This window comes from Microtus oregoni, unplaced genomic scaffold (genome assembly GCF_018167655.1).
Source record: "Microtus oregoni isolate MIOR12 unplaced genomic scaffold, Mior012 000025F_ref0000491, whole genome shotgun sequence".
Taxonomy (NCBI): Eukaryota; Metazoa; Chordata; class Mammalia; order Rodentia; family Cricetidae; genus Microtus; species Microtus oregoni.
Window position 1 is genome coordinate 10,236,614 of NW_024543084.1, and position 24,756 is coordinate 10,261,369.

At 50.9% G+C, this 24,756-nt stretch overlaps 1 protein-coding gene, 1 long non-coding RNA gene and 2 other non-coding genes across 5 annotated transcripts; 1 reads left to right on the top strand and 3 right to left on the bottom strand.

The window, feature by feature from the left end:
* The first annotated feature begins 670 nt into the window (after nt 1-670).
* On the top strand, nt 671-8,379 carry Dipk1b (divergent protein kinase domain 1B). Of its 2 annotated transcripts, none has more exons than XM_041674795.1 (5): nt 671-1,061; nt 4,377-4,514; nt 6,653-6,760; nt 6,854-7,030; nt 7,444-8,379. In XM_041674795.1, the coding sequence occupies exons 1-5, from the start codon at nt 999-1,001 to the stop codon at nt 8,251-8,253; spliced, it is 1,296 nt and encodes a 431-aa protein (XP_041530729.1). In that variant the 5' UTR covers nt 671-998; the 3' UTR covers nt 8,254-8,379. The 2 variants fall into 2 exon arrangements, with proteins under 2 accessions (XP_041530729.1, XP_041530730.1); XM_041674796.1 differs by having other exon boundaries at nt 672-1,061; nt 4,380-4,514.
* A 517-nt stretch (nt 8,380-8,896) lies between these two features.
* Nucleotides 8,897-11,423, bottom strand: LOC121462993. Its single transcript, XR_005976381.1, has 4 exons — nt 11,177-11,423; nt 10,723-10,896; nt 9,590-9,659; nt 8,897-9,186 (listed from the first exon to the last, which is right to left on the bottom strand). It is a non-coding gene; the product is annotated as an uncharacterized LOC121462993 (long non-coding RNA).
* Nucleotides 9,383-9,525, bottom strand: LOC121463196. The gene has a single exon (XR_005976414.1). It is a non-coding gene; the product is annotated as a small nucleolar RNA SNORA43 (small nucleolar RNA).
* Nucleotides 10,530-10,661, bottom strand: LOC121463198. Its single transcript, XR_005976415.1, has one exon. It is a non-coding gene; the product is annotated as a small nucleolar RNA SNORA17 (small nucleolar RNA).
* Nucleotides 11,424-24,756: the final 13,333 nt, after the last annotated feature.

Sequence of the window (24,756 nt, forward strand, 5' to 3'; positions counted from 1 at the left end):
TTTGTGACCTGCTCTTGGCTCCAGCTCTCTTTGGTCTTTCTTGCCTATAAATCCAACCTCTTCTGCAGGGCTCATGGGACACTTGCTCCACTTTATGAAAAGAAAATTGGCTTGGTCCAGTAATTGCGAAGTAATTAGCATCCTTAAACTAAAACTGTCTTCTAACACCATTTTGCAAAGCATGTATATGGGCAGCCCTGAAGCACAGGGGAAGTCGTTCAGCCTCCGTATTCCCTAGAGTGCAAATGAGAACGCCACAGAACCCCTACCAAAGGTGTGGGTGGGCATTCAGGGCAGCTCGTGCTCATCGGGGGAGGGAGGAGATGAAGTAGCAGACTTTCTGGCCATTGTTAAGTTCAACAAGCCTCTTACCCTGGGGTCAGCCTTCCTAATCACCCTAAATGGGAGTCACATGAGAGGGGCGCATCTGTTGGTGGGCAGAAATCAGGACTCGCAGGAGCAGTTTTTGACCGCGGGGGCTGTTGGTCCTTCCCCAAGCCCCGGTGCAGACAGGGCTGCAGACGCTCGGTGCCAGACAGCGGTGGTGGCCTCACTACTGATCACACGTGCAAACACGGAAGGGCTGGGGGCAGAGCCCTGTCTTTTACCCTTGAAAAGGTGTAGGAAACGCGCAAGCGCAGGCCAGGTCTCTTTAGCGGGTCGCGGAGCCGGCAGGGGCGAGGTCCCCAGAGGGTGGGCGAGCCCGGACGTGGGGTCGCGCGCCAGCACCCCCTGCGCGCGCACGCTCTTCCCATTTGTCTTCGCGCGCGTGCACGCCCCTTCTCGTCTCTCTCCCGGCGCGTGCACGCCCTTCCTCTCCGCCGTCTCCCCGCGCGTGCGTCCCGGTCGGCCGTCAGAAAGGCACGCGCCTCGCCTTTAACGCGGGCCGAAGGCGCGCCGCCCGTATGGCTTGCGAGCCGCGGCCGGTGTGGGCCTGGCCGGGCCTGGGCTGAGGCCGAGCCAGCCGCGGGGTTCCGCAGCCCCGGACGGCGCCCATCATGCGGCGGCTGCGGCGCCTGGTGCACCTGGTGCTCCTCTGTCCCTTCTCCAAGGGCCTGCAGGTAAGCGGTGGCAGGCCATGTGCGGCCACACGGGGAGGAGCTGGGCGTGGGATGGCGAGGGTCGATGGGCGCGTTGCCCACCCAAGACCTTCCTTTCTTTTGCTACTTCAAAATTAGGCTTGTTTTTCTGGGGTAGCAAACTTGGGGCATATCCTGCCCATGGTCATCCCATGAGCCAGCTGAAACCTGGGACTGTGGTGACCTTGGGCCATTGAGGGCCAGCTCCTGTCTGCAGAAGAGGCTCCTCTGCCCGTTCTTTGGGATGATGGGGTCAGGCCTCTGGACTCCAGCCTCTGGTTGCCAGGGTTCTCAGAACCTGCAGGAAGGTGCCAGCTCTTGCCAGCCCTGCCCAGATCTTCCTGGCCTCTCTGCAGGGCAGGTCCTGAGGATGCTGGAGGATACTGCCCTGTGGGCTGCGCATTTGGCCCAGGGCCTGGCCTGCCTTAGATTGTAAAGGATGAAGACTGAAACCTACTGGATGCAGAGCTCTTCCAGGCCCAGATGCCCTTGTCTGCTCTCCTCTGCCAGGGGCTTTAGCGTGTGCCGCGGTCCATGTTTAGCCCCTGACTGGATATGAACTGAGGAGTTTGGGGAACTTCCTTGTGCCAGGAGATGGTCCCTATCCCTAGCTCAGAAGGACAGGCCTGACTCAGCAGTGGGTGGGCCTAGGAATGGCAGGAGAGGGGTTTTGGCTAGTTCCCAGTGGGACTGGTTCAGGGACAGTACTGACTGAGCCTCACCTCCTCTGAGCCCATGAAACACCAGGGTTCCTGGCACATGGCCTGGGCTTCCTGGGCAAGGAGGTCACTGTGTAGCTACCATCCCTGTAATGACTTCTCGAGTGACTTCTCTGGTGCTGGACTATTTATCCCTGCAAAATATGGGCCAAGGGCTTGCCAGTCTGTTCACCACCGAGCGGCAGAAGACTACATGAGCTTCCAGTAGCCACTGTGGTGAGACCTGCCCCAGGGTGGGGATATGCAATGGCTCAGGGACCTTGGGAAAGGGATGGGTCTGTCAAAGGCTAGGTAGACCTTCAGAACTAAACCAGGTAATGATAGCCAAAGGGGTTCAGTGGAGCCCCCTGCGCCAGGGCCCAGTGCCCTGGGAAGGGCTTGCCTGGAGTGGGCCCTGGCTGGCAGGTTTAGCTCTGTGTCACTTGGTCCAGCCTAGGTCAGCTGCTGGCTCTGGTCCTGGTCGTTTGCTCTTGGTGTAGCTTGAAGTCTTGCGGTCTTGTCTCAGAGCAAAGGTGTCCCCTGTTGTTTCTCAATCTTCATGTTTGCATTTTGGACAAGTCTGAAGGAAGCAGCTGATTGCCAGGGCCAGGCGGGCCCCAGGAGGAGAGGTCCACAGAGCCATGGCCCAGAAGAGGGATCATCTATGGGAAGAACCTTAAGAAGAGCTGGGCGTTGATCTTGTGAAGGAGGTTCCTTTCTGCGCCAGCACTGAGGGAACTAGGGCAGAATGTAGATTTGAGTTCAGCACGATTCCCAGATCCAAAAGTGGGGTGTCGGCTGGTTCCCTTCTCAGACTCTCTGGCAGCTGGTAGTCAGGAGGCCACAGGAAGCCCTTGATATCAGTCAGTCTGGTCCTCTCACCCTCCCCGCTGAGCAGATCCAATTGGGACATTTGGCCCTATGTGGCACAGGCTGTCTGGAAATCCAGTCCCTTCTCCCAGAGATGCCATTTGGCATCCAGCTGTCTCTGATTGTCAACTTTGGACCCTGCTTGGGGTACTCAGTGGAGGCCAGTGTGTTCAGCACCTAGACCAGATCCCTCCTCACTCTCCAGTGCTCTCACCTGTCAGCTGGCAGAGAGGGCAGAGGGATGAGGATGACTATGACCTGGAGCCTCTGCAGAAGCGAAGGTCGTAGGCCCATCCTTGTTTTGGGTTGTGACCAGGATTCCCCCCTCCACCCCCATTTCTGTCTTGAAACATTTTTTAAAGAATTAGTTTATGTGTATGAATGTTTTGCCTGAGTGTGTATATGCACTTGCGTGTGTGTCTGGTGCCAGAGCAGGTCAAAGGAGGTGCTGGATGCCATGGAACTGGAGTTACCATGGTTGTGAGTGGGTGCTGGGAACCGGGCTGGTTTCTTCTGTAACAGTACCGCTAGGTCTACAGGAATGTGTCCATCACACACACAGTTTTTTAAAAGAAACACAGAGTGGCTGGCTCTGGGCCTGGCCTTTTGCTCTTGAAGTCTTTCTGTCTTGTCTTATAGCAACAGTGTCCCCTGTTGTTTCTCAGTCTTCATGTTTAAAAGAAATACATTGTGGCAAAATATATCAGGCAGTGATTGTGCATGCCTTTAATGCTAGCACTCAGGAGGCAGAGGCAGGGGGATCTCTTATGAGTTTGAGGCCAGCCTGGTCTACAAAGCAAGTTCCAGGACAGCTGTTACACACAGAGAAACCCTGTCTCAAAAAAAAAAAAAAAAAAAAAAAAACCTAACCAAACCAACAACCCCCCCCCCCACAAGCCCAGCAAAACCCCCAAACCAAGAACCCCCACAGCATGAACTATCCTATCCTGCTCACCTCTCCTTTGTACAGTGGTGAATGGTGCCTTGAGAACTGCTGTGCAGCCCCTGGTGTGGCCCATCCACAGAAAGCTCACTTCCCTCCCCGACCCTGTATTCCCACAGCCTACCCTGCCCCTGGCACTCACTTTCTTCCTGTGCATTTGAAGACTCTGGGGACTCTTTGAGTCCCACAAGAGGTGTCCTTCTGTGACATCTCTCCCGGTGGTGGCAGGTACCAAACTTCCATCCTGCTGAGGCCGAGTGGTATTTCTGTCTTGTGGATGGATACTGCTGTCCACCCTTGCTATAGGTGATCCTGCCACTGGGAATGTGTGTGCATGAACTTGTGTCTTCTCATTGCCTCTCGGGGTGTAATAGAGTTGGCTTGTTGGGCTCTTGCCCTCCTCCATACCCCTTTTCCTGCTGGCCCTGATCAAGGGGGCCAGTGGGAAAAATGAGGGTAACTGAACTCACCCCAGGCCAATGGCTCAGCTGACCTTATTTGGAGGCAGGAATGTTAGGAAATGAGGGCATTTTAGGGGAGCGGGTTGTAAAAAGTATCTTCATTAGACTTCATCTTTTCCTTATTTTGAATGTCTTCTTGTCTCTGGTGGAGAGCCCCTGGATGCAGACCCTGGCATATGCCCGAGAATGGTGGGGTGCTGAGCTAGGTGCTTCTCATTGCTGGAGGTGGTGGGTGCCAGCTGGGTTGGAAGGCTGTGAAAGGTCCAAAGAAGTGGAAACTGCCCGTGGTGATGATGGGCACCTCCTCACCTGATCCCTCCCTCAGCAGGGCCGGCTCCCAAGCCTCAGGGTCAAGTATGTCTTGCTGGTCTGGCTGGGCATCTTCGTGGGCAGCTGGATGGTCTATGTGCACTACTCATCCTATTCGGAGCTCTGCCGTGGGCACATCTGCCAAGTGGTGATCGTAAGTCTGCCTGGGCCCCGGGGCCCGACCATGTGAAGCCCTTAGAACTATGACGGGAGGTGGGCTTGGAGGTGGACCAGTAGAGGACTGGGGGTCTGGGGGAGGCAGTGGAGAAATTACAGTTGCTGCGTGTGTTTGGGGTGCACTCCAGGAATGGCCTGGAGGGGGCTGCCCTGGCCAGTCCTGAAAGCAGGCCATGGGGTGGAGTCTTCTATGCCTTTCTCTCCAGGGAGCCATTGCTGCTGTTGAGTGAGGATGTCGCTGGGGTGCATGTGTGAGCGGGCATGCTTGCATGCCAGTGCCTGTGTGAGTGTGCCCATGAGCCTCATGAAGCTGGTATCTCAGTTCTCTGTTCCTTGTGACTGGTGACAGGGACATAATGTCCCCAAATAGGGGACATTGCTTCTTTTCCAGAGGCCATCTTTCTCCACCCTCTGGTCATACAATCTTCGCTGCTAGCCAGACTCTCAGCGTGGAGGGAGCTACTCAGTGGATCCCTACCTTGGCCCGCTCTAGATGGAGAAACTGAGGCTTGGAGACCTAGGGGCGGCAAGAGTCCTGAGGAAGGCTGAACATGCTGCCCACCTTAGTTTCTTTTTAATTTTTTTCTTTTTTTTTCTCTAAGACAGAGTTTCTCTGTAGCTTTGGAGCCTGTCCTGGAACTAGCTCTTGTAGACCAGGTTGGCCTCAAACTCACAGAGATCCGCCTGCCTCTTCCTCCCGAGTGCTGGGGTTAAAAGGCATGTGCCACCACCACCTGGCTAATATTCATTTATATATATATGTGTGTGTGTGCGCACACATGTGCCATGACCTGTGTGGAGGTCAGAGGACAACTTGTGGGAGTTGGTTCTCTCTTTCCACCTTTACTTGGCTTCTGGGGTTTGAACTCAGGCCATGAGACTTGGTAGCAAGCATCTTTACCTGCTGATCCATCTTGCTGGATCCTACCTTGGTTTCTGTTGAATTTCCTCTCAAACTGTCATTCCTTCTGCCATCTTGGAATGCTGAACAGGGCCAGTAGGCTCGGCTGACTCCTGCAGAGCCATCTCAACTCCCTCTTGAAGTCCTGTGACTGGTGTTGATGGGTTATCAGCAGAGTCCTGCAGTGAAGGACTCCAGGGTGGTGGGGTGACTGGCACAGCCTTGATGTCCCATCTCTAGTTGACGAGCCTGTTTCATGTGGCCACTCTATCTTTGTGGCTCACATGACTGAGTCAGTGCTTCAGATTGTCTCAGCTTCTTGGATGGTGGGGTGCTGGAAACCTCCCTTCCCCCATTTCCTCCAAGCCTGGCTCTGACCAGTGCCAGGCTCCATGGCAACCAGTGATATGTATTCAGAAATTTGCCCAATGAGAGCCAGCAGGCCCTTTACCCCGAAACTAGGGGCTGGGTAGTGCCGATTTTGAATATGTGTGGAGAGGCTCTCCCGCTGATGAGGTGGCCTGGGGCAAGCCTGGCAGGAAAAAAGGTCAGCAATTGTGGGGCCCCAGGATGCCATTTCTTTAGGGATGGTCAGATAAGCCTGACAGTGACCAGTAACTCAAGTACTGGAGCATTTGAGGACCCCCAGGGAGCACCTTAGGAGTTGGTGGCTCTGAGTCCAGCTGGCTCTAGAGGTAGACATCAAGGAGAGGCCCTACCATTGGGCTCCTCCTGCCTTAGCCTACTGGGCAGGCTGTCAGAACAACGGTCACTGGAAACGCTGGATGGTGGGGGAATGTGGACACCTGCTTAGAGGAGTGTCCTGAGCTGCCTTGAAAGTTCCTGAGGCTTAGTTATCGCCTGTGACCAGGACCCTCTCATGGGTCTTGTGACTTTCATCTCACCCTGGTCCAGGCTGTCTTTCTGGCCATAGCTCTGTTGCTGAGGGCCCAGCAGTGGAACCTATCAATGGGGGCCTGCCTGTGGCCCTGGCCACCTGTGTGTTCTAGTTGCAGGGTCTGGCAGTAGACTTGTGGTATCCTTCTCTCAGGAGTCAAGTCAGCGAGAGGAGGGAACAGAAGGGTTGCTCCTGGAGACAAGCCTGTCCCCATGCCCATGCTGCTGGTGCCTTTTCCTTTTCTCCTGGAGATTCCTGGGGGGGGGGGGGGGGGCTGTGACCACCAAGCCCCATACCCTGGTGCCTGTCTCCTCAGTGTGACCAGTACCGCAAGGGCATTATCTCCGGCTCCGTCTGCCAGGACCTGTGTGAGCTGCAGAAGGTGGAGTGGAGGACCTGCCTGTCTTCAGCTCCAGGCCAGCAGGTGTGCAGCTGGGCATGGCTGGCAGGCTGGGTGTGGGCTGCAGCTGGTGGCAAGCTGGACTTCTATAGGGAACAAACCTGTGGCCTTGTCTAGGTATACAGTGGGCTCTGGCAGGACAAGGAGGTGACCATCAAATGTGGCATTGAGGAGGCCCTGAACTCCAAGGACTGGCCAGATGCAGTCCTGCGGCGGGAGCTGGTGCTGTTTGACAAGCCCACACGGGGCACCTCCATCAAGGAGTTCCGGGAGATGATCCTCAGCTTCCTCAAGGTTAGTCTGCTCTACTACAGGTACTCAGACCTTCACCACAGTTGGGATGTCTACAAAGACCCGAGTAGGAGGCAGGCAAGTAAGCATCTTTCCAGGGCTTGTGGGAGGATAGACTGGCAGAGTCTGAGGTGTGGTAAGGGCTCAGGAGACTGAGGACTCTGCACCCAGTGTGGTAACAGTAGGGACTGGTGGGAGATGTAAACAGGGATCCAGGGTCAAGTGATTAGATCTCAAAGGTTCAGCACATCGCGGTGGCCTCTCCTCATCCCTCAGTGACAGAAGCAGGAGAGGGGAGTGAGTGTGTGGCATAGGCAGCAGGCCTTGAGGACATTCTAATGTCTAGAGACTAGGCCAGGCCCAGTCAGTGGTCTGCCAGCTGAGGTGGGCACAGGGCGTGCTTCTCTGCCTTCCAGGCGAACCTGGGAGACCTGCCCTCCCTGCCAGCGCTGGTTGACCAGATCCTTCTCATGGCGGACTTCAACAAGGATAGCAGGGTGTCCCTGGCGGAGGCCAAGTCTGTGTGGGCCCTGCTGCAGCGCAACGAGTTCCTACTGCTGCTGTCCCTTCAGGAGAAGGAGCATGCTTCACGGCTGCTGGGCTACTGCGGGGACCTCTACCTCACTGAGGGCACCCCCTATGCCTGGCATGGGGCAGTGCTGTTGCCTGCCTTGCGCCCCCTTCTGCCGTCTGTGCTGCATAGGGCTCTCCAGCAGTGGTTTGGACCTGCATGGCCCTGGCGTGCCAAGATTGCCATTGGGCTGCTGGAGTTCGTAGAGGAGCTCTTCCATGGTTCCTATGGTACCTTCTACATGTGTGAGACCACACTGGCCAATGTGGGATACACGGCTACCTATGACTTCAAGATGGCTGACCTGCAGCAGGTAGCACCAGAGGCTACGGTGCGCCGCTTCCTTCAGGGCCGCCACTGTGAGCAGAGTTCTGACTGCATCTATGGACGAGACTGCAGGGCCCCTTGTGACAGGCTCATGAGGCAGTGTAAGGGTGACCTCATCCAGCCCAACCTGGCCAAGGTATGTGAACTACTGAGGGATTACCTGCTGCCTGGTGCTCCTGCAGACCTCCGTGAGGAACTGGGCAAACAGCTGCGCACGTGCACGACACTGAGTGGACTGGCCAGTCAGGTGGAAGCCCACCACTCACTGGTGCTTAGCCACCTCAAGACCTTGCTCTGGAGGGAGATCTCCAACACCAACTACTCCTAGTGTTGCAGGCTCCAGCCATTATCGTCCAGCCATGGGTGGGGCACCCACTTGGGAAGTCTCCCCTACCCCTCTCCAGCAATCCAGCAGGTGGGGCCGTTTCTCTGCAAATAAATGGCTTTTATGTGACCCTGAGCATTTGTATCCCTTGTTAAATATGAAGCAGCCTCCTGGCAAGTCTCTATTCTAGGGCTCTTGTCCAGGCACAATGGAGGACATGAGAGATGTGTTATGGGCCTGAGAGCATCTTGGGCTTTTTACACAGCCCTAAGGCATTCGGCATTCCTACCACTCCACTCAACCAATACTGCTAAGCCTATCCTGTCCCAGAATGCTGGGACCTACAGTACTGCTACAGTTCAGCTATGCGACCAGGAAAGGCAGAACGTGGTGTCTCAGTGCTCCACGCCTCAGGGAAGTCACATTCTTTTTCTCCCATGGTATCAGCTTGCCTACAGTACACCAGCAAACTTAGCTCCTGTCAATGTTTTTGGTCAGTCAGTTCCAGCCCAAACCCTTAAACCTCAAGCCTTATCATTCACTCTGGCGGGTTTCATTTTCCAGGGGAGTCGCGGGTAACTCAAATGTGCTGTTCACCCTAAGATGGGAGAAAGCTGATTGATAACAAAGACCGCAAATTTCAAGAAGTAACAAGTTTATTTGTGCCACAGTACCTACAGCCCCCCCACCAATGTGGGGCAATGTGCAGCTGGTTAGAGGGCGCGGCCACCCCTACTGCCAACTGCATAGAGCTAATCCCACCAGTCTCGAAGCAGCAGTTCAGGCCAACACAAATGTGGTCAGTAATTTAGGATGTGGGCGGCTCTGCAGGTCCCTGGGGAGGTCGGAGGCCACAGAGGCCTATGCTCTTATCTGTACCTGTCCTGCTCAGCCATGTGACCAAGAGGTAGGCTTTCTTCTTCCTGGCTTCTGGATCTGAAAAATGATAAAGGATGGATAGTTTCTTGTATTTCCTGACCCCTGAATACCCTACCCCCCCAAAACCAGTTTCAAATCCCAACTCTAGAGTTCTATCTTGCTAAAATGCTGACCACACAACCTTTTGGGGGAGCCCTTGAGGTCTGGCCAACAGCAAAGCTACACCCCAGTACCACCTCACCACGGCTCTGCAAAATGTAAGGCTATAAACCATTCTTAGTGCTCACTGGCTTCTGAACACTGAGCGTAGAAATAGCCACTTGCTCTTTGCCCTGATGTCACAGGCACAGCTGAGTAGCTGTGCTATGCCTGTAGTGCTGACAGATGTAGGACAGCATCGTCAGGGCAGCTGCACGCATCCCACCCTAACATGCTCCAGTGTGTCCAGCCCACCTCTTACCTCAACTGGGCCACTGCTGGGCATTCAACATGAAGTTCACACCACAAGCAGAGCTTAGCAGCCAGCTTTCCTGTACCAAAAAAGAACAATCAGCGTAGCTCCCTGCTAATCCTGAGCCCCCAGAGGCCTGTGTCCTTTCATGCATCTCAACGTCGCCAGCTTCACCCCACTAAACAAGGGCTGCAGCAATGTGCTTGTAAGTTTTTTTTGATTAATACAACAAGCAGGGAAGGGCGCCATGGGGAAACTAGGCAAAAGGGTGGTTTATGCCTAGGGTGGGACAACCTAAGAACTCACGGGTATTATTGCCAAACACAGGTAACTAGTGCACAGTGGCACCTCACGAGAGGGCAGTCATCACCGCCACCGTTAGCTGTGCTATCACACCCCCATATCTCAACTCATTCTCCTTGACCGAACCCATTCTCCTGCACGAACCCACTACCAGACACCACTCTTGGTGGTGCCAGGGTCGGAGACCCAGGCCTGCACCTCACCGCCGAGCTGTACTAGCTCTGCTGGTTTAAAAGCCTTGGCAAGTGCGGGCTACAGAAAAATGGAGCCTGCCTCTCTGGCACCAGGCAGCAACCAGTGCTGCAGACAGCCAGTTTGAAATCAAGACATCTGGCCAAGAAACTCCACTCATCTCAAAGGATAGCTTTGATGCCACTGCTCTTTCCATCCACTGTAGTTTACTGAAGCAGTCTCTTCCTCGTCCTCCAGCCCAGGCTGGGTGAGCATTCAGGATTACACAAGTATGTGCCACAATCCCCTGCTTCCCGGGACCTTTTGAAGGATACTGGCTTTATGATTTCCAACAAGTCAATTTATCTGAAACTTCCTCTTTCCAGACTGACCCCCGCTATTGGTTTGTGCAGGGCCATCGAATTACCTAAACCTGTCCATCAACTAGGAAGGGGGTCCCGCTCTAGCTTCAGGGAGTGTTAGGCTACTAATCATTCAGATGTTCACAGGTCAGAACACTGAGCGTAGACATAGCCTCTCTCCTCTCTGCCACCTACTGACGCACATGCGGCACAGCAGCCACATCTGCAACGCCTCTAGGGGCAGGCTGTTGATGAGCCAAGTACCCGGAACCTCGAATGAATCTTGCAAACTTTGAGTCAACCTACCGCAGACCCCAACATGTCCTCTCAGCCCAATTTCCAGAAGGCAAACGCCCTAGAGAAGGAAAACAATCACGCAGCACACATTCTTGTCAAGATCACAGCGGGGGACTGCATCAGACTTGTATTTTATTCCAATCCCAGTGGGTCCACATGGTTTGGTCTCCTTGTTAAAGATTTCTGTAAGTAAAGTAACAATTGGAAAAAACGTAACCACTCCTTGCTTTCTCCCAAACTCAGTGACACTGCGCTAACCAGGGTCTATTCATATTGGTTCTGAATAGCTGTCCTTCCAGTAAAGACCTCTCCATCTCCTACATCGGCAAGCAGCAAATGCAGACAGGCACTTTCCCTAGGAAGGGGAGACTGGGGTCGAGCCACACTCACGGATGATCACAGAGGAATACCTAGGAAGCTCCCTGCATTGTACTAGCCCAGACGCGAGCCTCGGTTTTCTTACCTGGGCCGGAGGTCCGGGGTGGGGAGTGAGGCCCTCGGGCACATCTTGAACTCCTCTTACCACAGCGTTAGTCTGCGGCACACATTAGGGCGACTGAGCCCTCGGCAGGAAAGCAAGCAACATTTTTTAACAACCGACAGTACGAGACGCAGTCATCCCGCCAACAGGCCGAGAGCTATGGAGGGTCTTCCGCGGCGCCCCAGGTCAACCACAGAAGCGGAGAAGACAAGAACATGCATGCCGCCATGGCCGCCAAGAGGCTGAACAGGATCGCACCACGTCTTTTATAGTAGTGCCTACGGCAGCCCGCGAGGGACTTCCCCTGTCCTCCGGCTGCAGCGCCATCTAGTGGACCAAACGCTCCTCTTCAGGGCTCTTTGTAGCCCCAGCTCCGAGTCTATCTAGATCTTGCCTTGCCAAGTGGATCTCAGCGACTAATTTTGCGTGTTGCCAAGTTCGCAGGACTTTTTCAAACCATCCATAGAGTCCTGCGCCTTCCCAAGAAGCGCCCTGCTTCCCTGGTTCTTGGTAATGCCAAAGCTTGCACGCAGAGGAAGGGCCAGCTCTGATTTACCAGTATTCATGGGCCTAGGGGTGACACTTTGCTTCCTCTTTTACAAGGAAGCTTTGGGGATGGATCAGGAAGGAGCCACCGGGTCTGAGATGCTTCTGACTAGCCCCACCAGGGGGACTGTGTGTGGCTCCGAGTTGCAGGGCAGTCTCTTGAAGGTTGACTGTCCTCTACTTCAGGGTGGCACTCAAAGACACAGAACACACTCAGAAGACCAGCTAACTGCTGGGATCTGGGTTGTGCCCCGCACAAGTACACAGCACACATCTAATGAGTCAGGAAACTCGTGAGGACTCTTGGGTGATGGGTGTGAATTGTGGGCCTGGGGACACATCAGTGAGCCCTGCTCTGCTACCCATGGGCCTGGCCAGCCACACTTGCTGATGGTCATAAATTCTTGAATCCTTCCTTCCTTTCCCTGCCTTCCTCCATTACTTCTTGCCTGACTGCCCTCCTCTCTCCATCCCTCCCGCCTTCTTTTCCTTTCTGTCACCCACTCCTCCCCGAGACAGGGTTTTTAAGGTTGTTCTGGAACTTGCTTTGTAGACCAGGCTGGCCTCGAATTCACTGAGATTTGCCTGCTTCTGTCCCTGGGATTAAAAGCGTGCACCACCACCACCTGACTCCACCCCATACCCCCACAGGGTTGAAACAGTCTTGGGTGTCCTGGAACTCACTTGTAGACCAGGCTGACCTTAAACTCACGGAGATCCACCTGGCTCTGCCTCCTAAGTGCTGGGATTAAAGGAGTGCGCCATCACACCAGGCTCCTTCCTGTTTTTGATACAATGTCTCACATAACCCAGACTACCTTTAAACTTGCTATGTGGTTGATGATGACTTGAACTTCTCATCTTTCAGCCTCTACCTTCCAAATGCTAGGATTAGAGGCATGTACAATCAGGCATGGTCCAAATCCTTGAATCTTCACAGTATGTGTGAGTATGGGCCCATCTCCACTGTCCAGAGGGGAATTGAGACATCAGAAGTTAGAAAATGTTCCCTAGTCACATGGCTGCAATGGCGGGCCTATGAAGGGGCCTTGGAGGTACGTCTGGGCAGCAGAGGTCTGAAGAAGCTCTCTTGACCTGCTGAGCATTGGCCACATTCATCAGTGAGAACTGTTTTCACAACAGGTCTGGAAGGAACAACAAGAGGTGATGTTGCTTCTTGAGTCACTCCTGCTCTAAGGCCCAAAAGATCCGGGTGCCCAGTATATCGTTTGTTCTAGTGTTTGTGGTTGAGCTAGGACCCTGCCAGCAGAGGCTCCTACCTTGGTCCAGAGCTGCGAACACGTCTGGAGCTGTCTCCAGATGACAGAACCAGAAGGAGAAACTGCTGGAGCCCCATCCGCAGAGGTGCAGCCAGCCAGTCCAGAACCAACCCCAACCCCAACTCCAGATTCAGACAGTAGCATTGCCCAGGCCGACCATAGCTCAAGGCTGGCTGTTAACTCTGCATCGAGAGCCAGTTCCTTAGCCAGCTACAGCCATGGCACTGTGCTAGGTCAGGGGTCAATCTCGACCGCAACAAGGTCTCTAAAGCCAGGACTAGAAGGGTCTGGACCGCCACCTCTGCCTGCAAATCCAGCTTTATCACAGACTCCTTTTAAAGAAAGCTCTCCCATCATCCAGCACCGCCTTTAGATGCAGAACCTCCTCAGAGCTCCAGAGAGATACCCCACGTGAGACTCCGAGCTACCAGGAGCCGCAGAAGCACTTCTAGTTCCCGTTCCAGAGCTAGACACAGCTCTGGGAGCCTCTCAGGAGCCAGTGTTGTCTGCACAGAGCCAGTTCCAGTCAAGGGCCTGTGGCAGGCTAAAGCCAGATCAGCCTCCACAGCAGAGCAGAGTCCCGCCCTACACCGCAGTCCAAAGAACTGGTTCCTTCCCGTTTCTTGAGGTGTTTGACAAATCGTCCATGCTCCCGCTTCAAGTGTTTGCTAAGAATAAGCTGTTTTGGCCAGCTGGCTTAGGCTTTTATTTATTGAAGACTTTTGAGTTACGAAACTCTTTCCTTGTTATAAGACATATTGTTCAGGACATATTTCTCCATGACAAGGAACCACAAGATGTCGACACAAAATACTTGGTGGGTAAATATCATCTATCTATTATACAAATAGATTTATATAGATGAAGCATTGAGAGGGACTTATTTCAAAGAAATGGCTCTTAAAGTACGTAATGGCTAACCTTTTCAAAGGTTTATTTATTTTTATTTTATGTGTATGCATGTTTAGCCTGCATGTATGTCTGTGCACCATGTGTGTGCAGGGCCCATGGAGGTCAGAAGAGGGCATCAGATCTTCTGGAACTGGAGTCATAGGTGGTTAGGAACCGCTCTGTGGATACTTGGACCAGGATCCAGGTCCTTTGCAAGAGCAGCCAGTGCTTTGAACCATGGAGCCATCTCTCTCCAGCCCCCAGTGACAGATAATCTCGACTGTCAGCTTGGCTGGGGGAAGACATTTAGGAGAGTAATATACTACTTCTCCGAGTATGTTCGCAAGGGTGTTTCCTAAGAGGATCAGATCACGAGGACCCTCACCCGATCAATGTTTTAATCCATTAATGGATTTGAAATTTGGAGAGACTATTGGGAGACATCCAGCTGCGGGGTAGGGCTTTGTTGGAGGAACTGGGCCGCTAAGAGGGTATGACCTTGAAAGGTATATCTTGGCTCTAGATTACCCTCCCCCCACTTCCTGGCCACAGAAAACATGCCTCCTGTGCTACACAAACAAAGGGTCCCACAAGCCGTTTCTCAGGGATTCTCACAATCCATCAGGCTGGCTTGGCAACAAATAGCCATTTAACAGATGATTACACCAATGCTCAGAACTGAGCAGGACCAGGGCCCTGTGTCTGTAGTTGGCTTCAGGGCTCCTTGCTAACCTTTGTGTCCACTGAGTTCTCTCTGTAGTTGGGGTCCTGGATCCTGTACCTTAGGGATTGCACCCTCAGGCCTGACACCCTTTTTGCCTAGGCTGGGATGGAAGTAAGGGGGGTGGTCCTGGGCCATGGCCTCTCCATGTTCTGGGACCTGTCTCTCTGGGTTCACAGACTGCAACGCTCAGGGTCTCTCTTGAAGCATCTGGATGCAGCCTCCTTTAGTGGGTCTCGTGGGTTTCATAGGATCTAGGTTGAAATCCTGGCTCTGCCACTCTGCAGGACAGAAATCCAGTTCCTTGTGGAGTCCTTGCTTCCCTCTAGTTTTTTCTTTTTCTTTTTCTTTTTCAAGACAGGGTTTCTCTTTAGCCTGTTCTGCAACTAGCTCTTGTAGCCCAGTCTGGCCTCGAACTCACAGAGATCTACTACCTCTGCCTCCCGAGTACTGGGATTAAAGGCGTGTGCCACCACTGCCGGGCTTCAAATGTGTAGCCCAGGCTGGCCTTGAATTCGTGATCCTCCTGCCTCTGTCTCCTTCAGCAAATCCTACTGGCGTGCACCACCACAACCGGCCCCTGCTTCCCTCTGAAGCCTCCTGAGTTGGGGCTTCCACTGTCTACTCTAATTTTCTCTCAGACTTCTTATACTCTAAGTGCCCATCAGAATCACCCATTAATTAAACTCTGCTTCCAGTATTTAAAGCTTTTTCAGACCCAAGGTTCTAAACTTTGACACATTCTTGCTGCAAACAAGTTTCAAAGACCTAGGAAACACAAGGTCATCTTTTTTATTTTATTTTATTGAGGTCTACATTTTTCTCTGCTCCCCTCCCTGCCTCTCCCCTCCCCGCCTCTCCCCTCCCCCTCAACCCTCTCCCATGATCCCCAATTTACTAAGGAGATCTTGTCTTTTTTTACTTCCCCTGTAAATCTATGTATGTCTCTCTTAGGGTCCTCATTATTGTCTAGGTTCTCTGTGATTATGATTTGTAAGCTGTTTTTTTTTTGCTTTATGTTTAAAAACCACTTATGAGTGAGTACTTATGATAACTGTCTTTCTGGGTCTGGGTTACCTCCCTCAATATGATGTTTTCTAGCTCCATCCATTTGCCTGAAAATTTCAAGCTGTCGTTATTTTTTTCTGCTGTGTAGTAAGTACTCCATTGTATAAATGTACCACATTTTCTTTATCCATTCTTTGGTCGAGGAGCATTTAGGTTGTTTCCAGGTTCTGGCTATGATAAACAATGCTGCTATGAACATAGTTGAGCACATGTCCTTGTGGCATGATTGAGCATCCTTTGGGTATATACCCAAAAGTGGTATTGCTGGGTCTTGAGGAAGGCTGTTTCCTAATTTTCTGAGAAATCGCCACACTGATATCCAAAGGGGCTGTATGAGCCTGCACTTCCTCCAGCAATGCAGGAGTGTTTCCTTTACCCCACAGCCTCTCCAGCATAAATTGTCATCAGTGTTTTTGATTTTGGCCATTCTTACAGGTGTAAGATGGAATCTCAGAATTGTTTTGATTTGCATGTCTCTGTTGACTAAGGATGTTGAACATTTCCTTAAGTGTTTTTCAGCCGTTTTAGATTCTTCTTTAGATTCATTGAGAGCTGTCTGTTTAGGTCTGTACTCCTTTTTTTTTTTATTGGATTATTTGTTCTTTTGGTGTCCAATTTCTTGAGTTCTTTGTATATTTTGGAGATCAGTCCTCTGTCTGATGTGGTTTTGTTCCTATTCTGTAGGCTGTCATTTTGTCTTGTTGACGGTGTCCTTTGCTTTACAGAAGCTTTTCAGTTTCAGGAGGTCCCATTTATTAATTGTCTCTCTCAGTGTCCGTGCTTCTGGGGTTCTATTTAGGAAGTGGTCTCCAGTGCCAATACGTTCAAGTGTACTTCCACTTTCTCGTCTATGAGGTTCAGCGTGGCTGGCTTTATGTTGAGGTCTTAGATCCATTTGGACTTGAATTTTGTGCATGACAATAGATATTTGTGTTTATACAAATAACTCCATAGTGACTGAGTGAGTATATAGGTGATATAAAGTGTACCCTATGGATTTACATGCTGATGATACAAAACAGCTGTCAAAAAGGCCAAAGGAATGCTTGCCATAGCCACAGGAGATGAGGGTGTATTTTGACTGTAAGCATGGTTCATAACCTTGTCTGTGAGGCTCTAGCCCTGTGCAGACTCAGATCAGGTCCCTGCAGAGCGGCTCCTTTCTCTTCCTGTAGTCTCTTCATTCTCCTTCTGTTTCTGTCCTGCCTCAGGAGGACGCAGGAGGCACGGAGACTTCACTCAGGTGAGAGCTGAGGTCTGGACATAGACAGGCAGCTCTTGGGTGTCCTTCAGCACCAGGGCTGATCCTGGCTCCTGGGGAGAATGAGAGCACAAGGGGCCCTTGTGTTATGCATTCTCCTGGCTCCAGATTCCTAGGTGGGGCACTTCCTACTCTGAGAACTTTCTCAGCAGACAAGGATCCTCAGAAGTGCCAAAGGCAGTCATCAGGTTAACCCCCCAAATTAGCTCCTTCATTCACATCCATCCAAAGAAAACTGCAATCTCCTGGACACAGTGGGGTGGACAAAGAGTTTGGTGTGTGTGTGGGAGGGCAGAATTCTGCTTCCAGAGCAAGCCACTCTGCACTGACTAGCAGCTGGAGCAGCAGCAGCAGCAGCAGCAGCCGCCGCGGCAGCCCCAGCAAGGCTAGGAACATAGATCTGAGCTGGGACCATGCAGCTGCTGACATTCACCATGGGGCTGGCTCTGCTGTCTGTGGTTGGAGCCATGATGCCTCCGCTGACTCCTGCCCGTGCTGAGCAGGTGATGGCCGGGGGGGGGGGGGGGGGGGGGACGGAACGGGACTGAGGGTAGGAACCTGGGTGAGTCTCAGGTTTACTGATGGGAGCCACAAGTGTCTGCCAAAGTAGAGCCCCGCGTTCTGTGTTTGGTGGAGTTTGTCAGCGGCATGGGGAGTGGGGGCTTGGGAAAGCAGAGTAGCCAGTATCTTTCTCTGTCTCACTTGAAGAACACTCAGAAGCTGAGGGAAGGCTTACAGAGGTTTTGCCAGACAGTCCTGGCCAGTGTGAACCACACAGACATCCACAGATACACTTTTTTTTCCCTCTCAATTTGTGGGCTGGAGAAAAGCTTCCTCCTTTCTACCAGATAGGTTTAATTCAGAATTTCTATTTTCAAAGGACAGGCTCATGCTTGGTCAATTGCATACACACCAGAGATTTTCAAAGATTTTGTTGTTGTTGTTTTGCTTTTTGAAACAAGATTTTACTGTGTAACAGTCCTGGCTGTCCTGGAATTCACTATGTAAATCAGGTTGGCCATGGACTCAAAAAATCAGCCTGTCTCTGCCTCCCAAGTGCTGGGATTAAAGGCATGCGCTACCATACCTGGCTAGTTTTCAAAGTGTTTTGACTGTAAAATGTTGGAGCGTTTTATGAGAAGACCACACCTTGGAGATGACCAACCACCCTTCCAGGCCCTGTGACTGAGGGATGGCGAGCCTGGCTGCAGCTTCCCTGATCTTTCATATCTACACGCTGAAGGTGAAGCTGACTTGGCTCTGAAGAGGTCTCAGGGCTCAGGCTAGTATCCAGTCTACCTGGGTCTCTCTAGTAACTGGTCCAGCCATAGGGTCCTCTGTCCTCACCTCATGGCTCTCTCACAATGACATCAAGTTCTCTCAGCATCAGGAGCTGCTCAATTGTTGGTCCCACTCTTTGCCTCCTGGTTTCCTGTACCCAGTCCTCTTCTTTGTCATTTCCTCTCCAAATTCCTGCTTGGATCCTTCCTGTTCCCTTACAAAGGAACAGGACCGAGTCACCCCAGGCCTCACTCAGTCCCTGAAGCTCTGGACACAGGTCACAAATGATGCAAAACAATGATGTGGACGGGTCCCATGAGCTAGAAACACGGTGGTAGTTGGTGCTGAGGCTGGCGTGGCCTCCGTGCCAGTGTTGATGAGTTCAGTCCTTAGAAAACTGGCAACCATAGGGGAAAAAGAGAGGCCCTGCACTTTGGGGCTGGCCGTGCCCTGGCGGGGTGACTGGAAACTGCAGCTGCGCACACACAGTGAGAGCTCTCTTGTGCTGTCACCTGTAACTGGGCAATTCTGGAGCTCAGTCCTCTCTGGCCCCTGCTCTGCCCTCCTATCTCATCCACTTAAATGGAAAGGTTGACCTGCTCCTTCTGATGATTCTCCTCAGCATCCCCTGGGCAGTTGTATGGGGTCTGATCAGGGTCTCTCCTAGAAGCCCCTCCCCACCCCCCCGCACCAGGCCTGCCTGGCTTTATTTTGATGGAGAAGGACTGGTCCTCCTGATCATCAGGTGTCTCAGGCCCTTCCAGCCTGCACTGAGACCCTAGCCATGCCCCCTATCTCTGTTTTCACGTTAGCTCCAGACTTGGGCCCCTTTCCCTGGTTCTGTCACCGCTACCCTCTGAGGGACAGCTCTCTTCTTCAGATTTTAGGAAAGTGGCATATAAGGAGCTGGGCGGGAAACATGCCTATTCCTTCGTGGAGGTGGAGTGGCCCGCTGCCTCCTTTCTCGTTTGGAAGAAACCATCTTGGTGAATTGGAGTTCAGGATGAACCTCACGTAAGTAGCTTGGCTGCAGATTCCCCTCTCCACTGTGGTGTTGTCTGACCCCAACCCTCCCTTTCCACATGCTCCCTGTCTAAAGCCAGTCTCTACACAACCATGTGGAATCCTCTTGTATTGTCTTAGCAAGCTGACAGACGACCCCCATAACCAAGAGAATGATTCTCACGTTGACATGATGCTGAAACCAGAAGGCTCATGGAGCCAACTTGCTGTGTTCTAGGCTTTGCCCATTGGAATGAGGTAGCCACTGCTGGATGGCCCCAGAGAGGCCACCATGGGCTGCATGGGTTCTTGCTGGTGCCTGTGCTTCTGTTAGGTGCTTTGCTGACTGGCTCCAGCCATCTGTGCCTGTCACAGGGACCCTCTGTTGCCGTCCTCAGCATCCCTTGGTAGCTGTAGGCTCCAGGCTTTGGGCACCTGAGCGTGCATCTCCTGGGCCCTCTGCCACAGAGCTGAAGAGTCCTGGCTTGTTGGAGGTTTCATGCATCAGGAGGTAGTAGGAGGTGACCTCATGGCTCTGGCACCATAACTGGAAGTAGGGAAGAGCTATGGATGCCCTGGGGAAAGCCATACTTGGACCTTGCATTCTAGGAAACCCATTGGCTGCATCCTATTCAAGCTGCCATTATATGAGGGAGAGGACCTTGGCATGTTCTTTACCTGTAAGTAGCTAGGGTCTATTTCTTATTTCAGTAAAGGCCCAAAGGGAGACCTGCTGGTAACATGGCTGTATTGCCCACAGGGTGGAGACACACCATCCATATCCACTTCCTGCCCGGGAAGAACTTCGCCATCGCCTACTTCAGGGGCAAAATGAACTATCAGTACTACCAGATCATGATGCTCATGGGTACGTTCCAGATCCTTCTGTGTTTGAGCATGGACTCCTGAGCATAGGCATGAACCAGGTCTATGTCTTTTTGCCTTGCTTGCTCCATTCTTCTCCTGGGGAGCATTCATGAGCTTCCTGGACTCTCCAGCAGGGGAATTTGTAAGCGCTTGACCTTTTTAAATCTTAATTTCTCATACAACCGATCCTAGTATCAGAATTCACGTCTACTGCTGACCCAGCTAGTCTCTGGTTACTCCCTTCTCCCATTGGTCAGCCTTTGCAAAGGCTCTGCTCTAAACTGGGTTCTGATTGGAGCCCGTTTGTCACTGGGGACATCCGGCCACGTGTGCACTTGCCACGGCTGGAGGGATTGCAGTATTCAGAGAATACTGCAGGATAATCCTGCTGGGTATAGGATGCCTCCCACCCCCACCAAGGAAAGGCCTCTTTTTCCAAGGTCAGCAGGGCCAGGTGGAGCCGTGACTGCTACGTGCCAACACTCTCAACCCAGAGAGCAACATGTCTATCCCGTAGTTCTCACCACACGTCACCTCTGCCAGCATTCTCCAGCCCTGCACTCGTGGTCCTTTCTCCCACGGGGTGGCGCTGGGCTGCCCCCTTCTCTTTCACCCTGCTCTTATCCTCCCATGCTGGCCCCATTGAACACACCAATTGGAGGCTTTGGGCATAAACGTCCCTCAAAGTGCCCTGTGCAGGGTCTTAGGCTACAGCAGGGGCTGAATCACCCTGCCCTTTTGCTCACAGATAAGAACTTCAGAGGCTCGTGGAGCTGCCTTAATTCTCCTTGGTATCCTGAGGTCATTGCTCACTACCCCAGTAGACAGAACTTATCATGTTCTTTCCTCTTTCTGGCCATCATGATATCCCTGGAGGCACAAGGTTTTCTCATAAAGCTGTACCATGGGAAAGTGCCTTGAGCTGGAATTATTATTTTTTTTTAATAATTTTTTTATTAAGAAAAGAAGAAAAAAAACATAAACAAAAAACAAGTTTCCACCTCCTCCCAGCCTCCCATTTCCCTCCCCCTCCTCCCACCCTTCTCCCCCTCCTCCCACTCTTCTACCCCTCCCCCCACTCCTCTCCCCCTCCCTCTCCAGTCCACAGAGCAGTCCAGGTTCCCTGCCCTGTGGTAAGTCCTAGGTCCTCCCCCCTCCATCCATATCTAGGAAGGTGAACATCCAAACTGGCTAGGCTTCCACAAAGCCAGCACATTAAGTAGGATCAAAACCCCGTGCCATTGTCCTTGGCGTCTCATCAGCCCTCATTGTTCGCCATGTTCAGAGAGTCCGGTTTTATCCCATGCTTTTTCGGTCACAGTCCAGCTGGCCTTGGTGAGCTCCCAGTAGATCAGCTCCACTGTCTCAGTGGGTGGGTGCACGCCTCGTGGTCCCGACTTCTTTGCTTATGTTCTCCCTCCTTCTGCTCCTCATTGGGACCTTGGGAGCTCAGTCCAGTGCTCCAGTGTGGGTCTCTGTCTCTGTCTCCATCCATCACCAGATGAAGGTTCTATGATGATATGCAAGATATTCGTCAGTATTGCTCTCGGATAGGGTCATTTCAGGTTCCCAATCCTCAGCTACCCAAGGAACTAACTGGGAACCTCATGTTGGGCACTTGGGAGCCCCTCTAGGGTCAAATCTCTTGCTCACCCTAAAGTGGTTCCCTTAACTAAGAATTGTGGTTCCGTGCTCCCCTATCCACCTTTCCTTTATCCCAATTCTCCTGATTCCCCAAGTCCCCCCTCCTTCCCTTCTACCTTTTCTCTCCCCATCTCCCCTTACCCCCATCCCACCCCACCCCCAAGATCCTAATTTTCTCCCCGGCAATTGGGTCTACTTCCCTTAGCCAAGAGGATAACTATATGTTTTTCCTTGGGTTCACCTTCTTACTTAGCTTCTTTAGGTTCACCTATTGTAGACTCCGTGGCCCTAATTTATGGCTAGAAACCAATTATGAGCGAGTACATCCCATGTTCATCTTTTTGGGTCTGGGACACCTCACTCAGGATAGTGTTTTCTATTTCCATCCATTTGCCTGCAAAATTCGAGAAGTCATTGTTTTTTACCGCAGCGTAGTACTCTAGCGTGTATATATTCCATACTTTCTTCATCCATTCTTCCATTGAAGGGCATCTAGGTTGTTTCCAGGTTCTGGCTATTACAAATAATACTGCTATGAACATAGTTGAACAAATGCTTTTGTCATATGATAGAGCATCTCTTGGGTATATTCCCAGGAGTGGTATTGCTGGGTCCAGGGGTAAGTTGATCCCGAATTTCCTGAGAAACCGAAACACTGACTTCCACAGTGGTTGCACAAGATGGCATTCCCACCAGCAATGGATGAGGGTACCCGTTCCTCCACAGCCTCTCCAGCAAAGGTTATCCTTGGTGTTTTTGACTTTAGCCATTCTGACAGGTGTAAGATGATATCTCAAAGTTGTTTTGATTTGCATTTCCCTGATTGCTAAGGAAGTTGAGCACGACTTTAAGTGTCTTTTGGCCATTTGAACTTCCTCTGCTGAGAATTCTCTGTTCAGTTCAGTGCCCCATTTTTTAATTGGGTTAATTAGCATTTTAAAGTCTAGTTTCTTGAGTTCTCTATATATTTTGGAGATCAGACCTTTGTCTGCTGTGGGGTTGGTGAAGATCTTCTCCCAATCAGTAGGTTGCCTTTGTGTCTTATTGACTATGTCCTTTGCTTTACAGAAGCTTCTCAGTTTAAGTAGGTCCCATTTATTCAATGTTGCCCTTAATGTCTGTGCTTCTGGGGTTATACATAGGAAGCGATCTCCTGTGCCCAGCTCCTGTAGGGTACTTCCCACTTTCTCTTCTATCAGGTTCAGTGTGTTCGGGCTGATATTGAGGTCTTTAATCCATTTGGACTTGAGTTTTGTGCACGGTGATAGATAAGGGTCTATTTTCATTCTTCTACAAGATGACATCCAGTTGTGCCAGCACCATTTGTTGAAGATGCTTTCTTTCTTCCATTTTATACTTTTAGCTCCTTTATCGAAAATCAGGTGTTCATAGGTTTGTGGGATAAAATCCGGGTCTTCTATACGATTCCATTGGTCGACTTCTCTGTTTTTATGCCAGTACCACACTGTTTTCATTACTGTAGCTCTGTAATAGAGTTTGAAGTCAGGGATGGTAATGCCTCCAGAAGATCCTTTATTGTATAGGATTGTTTTGGCTATCCTGGGTTTTTTGTTTTTCCATATAAAGTTGATTATTGTCCTCTCCAGATCTGTGAAGAATTTTGATGGGATCTTGATGGGGATTGCATTGAATCTATAAATAGCCTTTGGTAGAATTGCCATTTTTACTATGTTGATCCTCCCAATCCAAGAGCAAGGGAGGTCCATCCATTTTTTGGTATCCTCTTCAATTTCTTTCTTCAATGCCTTAAAGTTCTTGTCAAATAGATCTTTCACTTCCTTGGTTAGATGTACCCCAAGATATTTTATGCTGTTTTGGCTATTGTGAATGGTGAAGCTTCTCTGATTTCCCTCTCTGCTTCCATATCCTTTGTGTATAAGAGGGCGACTGATTTTTTGGAGTTGATCTTGTATCCTGCCACATTACTAAAGCTGTTTATCAGCTGTAGGAGTTCTTTGGTGGAGTTTTTGGGGTCGCTTATGTACACTATCATATCATCTGCAAATAACGAAAGTTTAACTTCTTCCTTTCCAATTCGAATCCCCTTGATTCCATTATGTTGTCTTATTGCTATTGCTAGAACTTCAAGCACTATATTGAAGAGGTATGGGGAGAGTGGACAGCCTTGTCGTGTTCCTGAGTTAAGTGGGATGGCTTTGAGTTTCTCTCCGTTTAATTTGATGTTAGCTGTCGGCTTGCTGTATATAGCTTTTATTATATTTAGGTATGACCCTTGTATCCCTAATCTCTCCAAGACTTTTAACATAAATGGATGTTGAATTTTGTCAAATGCTTTTTCAGCATCTAATGAAATGATCATATGGTTTTTTTCTTTCAGTTTATTTATATGCTGGATTACATTGATAGATTTTCGTATGTTGAACCAGCCCTGCATCTCAGGAATGAAGCCTACTTGATCATAATGGATAATTTTTCGGATGTGTTCTTGGATTCGATTTGCCAGTATTTTGTTGAGGATTTTTGCGTCGATATTCATGAGTGAGATTGGCCTGTAGTTCTCTTTCCTGGTTGAGTCTTTGAGTGGTTTTGGTATCAGAGTAATTGTGGCTTCATAAAAGGAGTTTGGTAATGACCCTTCTGTTTCTATCTTGTGGAATACATTAAGGAGTATAGGTATTAGATCTTCTTGGAAGATCTGGTAGAATTCCGCATTGAAACCATCTGGTCCTGGGCTTTTTTTGGTAGGGAGGTTTTTGATAACCTCTTCTAATTCTTCGCGACTAACAGGTCTATTTAGATTGTTCACCAGGTCCTGATTTAACTTTGGTATATGATATTTATCTAAAAAAGTATCCATTTCCTTTACATTTTCCAATTTTGTGGCATATAGGCTTTTGTAGTAAGATCTAATGATTCTCTGAATTTCCTCTGTGTCTGTGGTTATGTCCCCCTTTTCATTTCTGATCTTATTAATTTGCAAATTCTCTCTCTGCCGTTTGATTAGCTTGGATAGTGGTTT

What these genes read in the sequence shown, in the direction of transcription:
- Dipk1b (XM_041674795.1), top strand. Translation starts at nt 999, where the DNA reads ATGCGGCGGCTGCGGCGCCTGGTGCACCTGGTGCTCCTCTGTCCCTTC. An exon ending in ACATCTGCCAAGTGGTGATC is followed by an intron (nt 4,515 to 6,652) that starts GTAAGTCTGCCT and finishes CTGTCTCCTCAG; the next exon opens with TGTGACCAGTACCGCAAGGG. An exon ending in CTTCAGCTCCAGGCCAGCAG is followed by an intron (nt 6,761 to 6,853) that starts GTGTGCAGCTGG and finishes GGCCTTGTCTAG; the next exon opens with GTATACAGTGGGCTCTGGCA.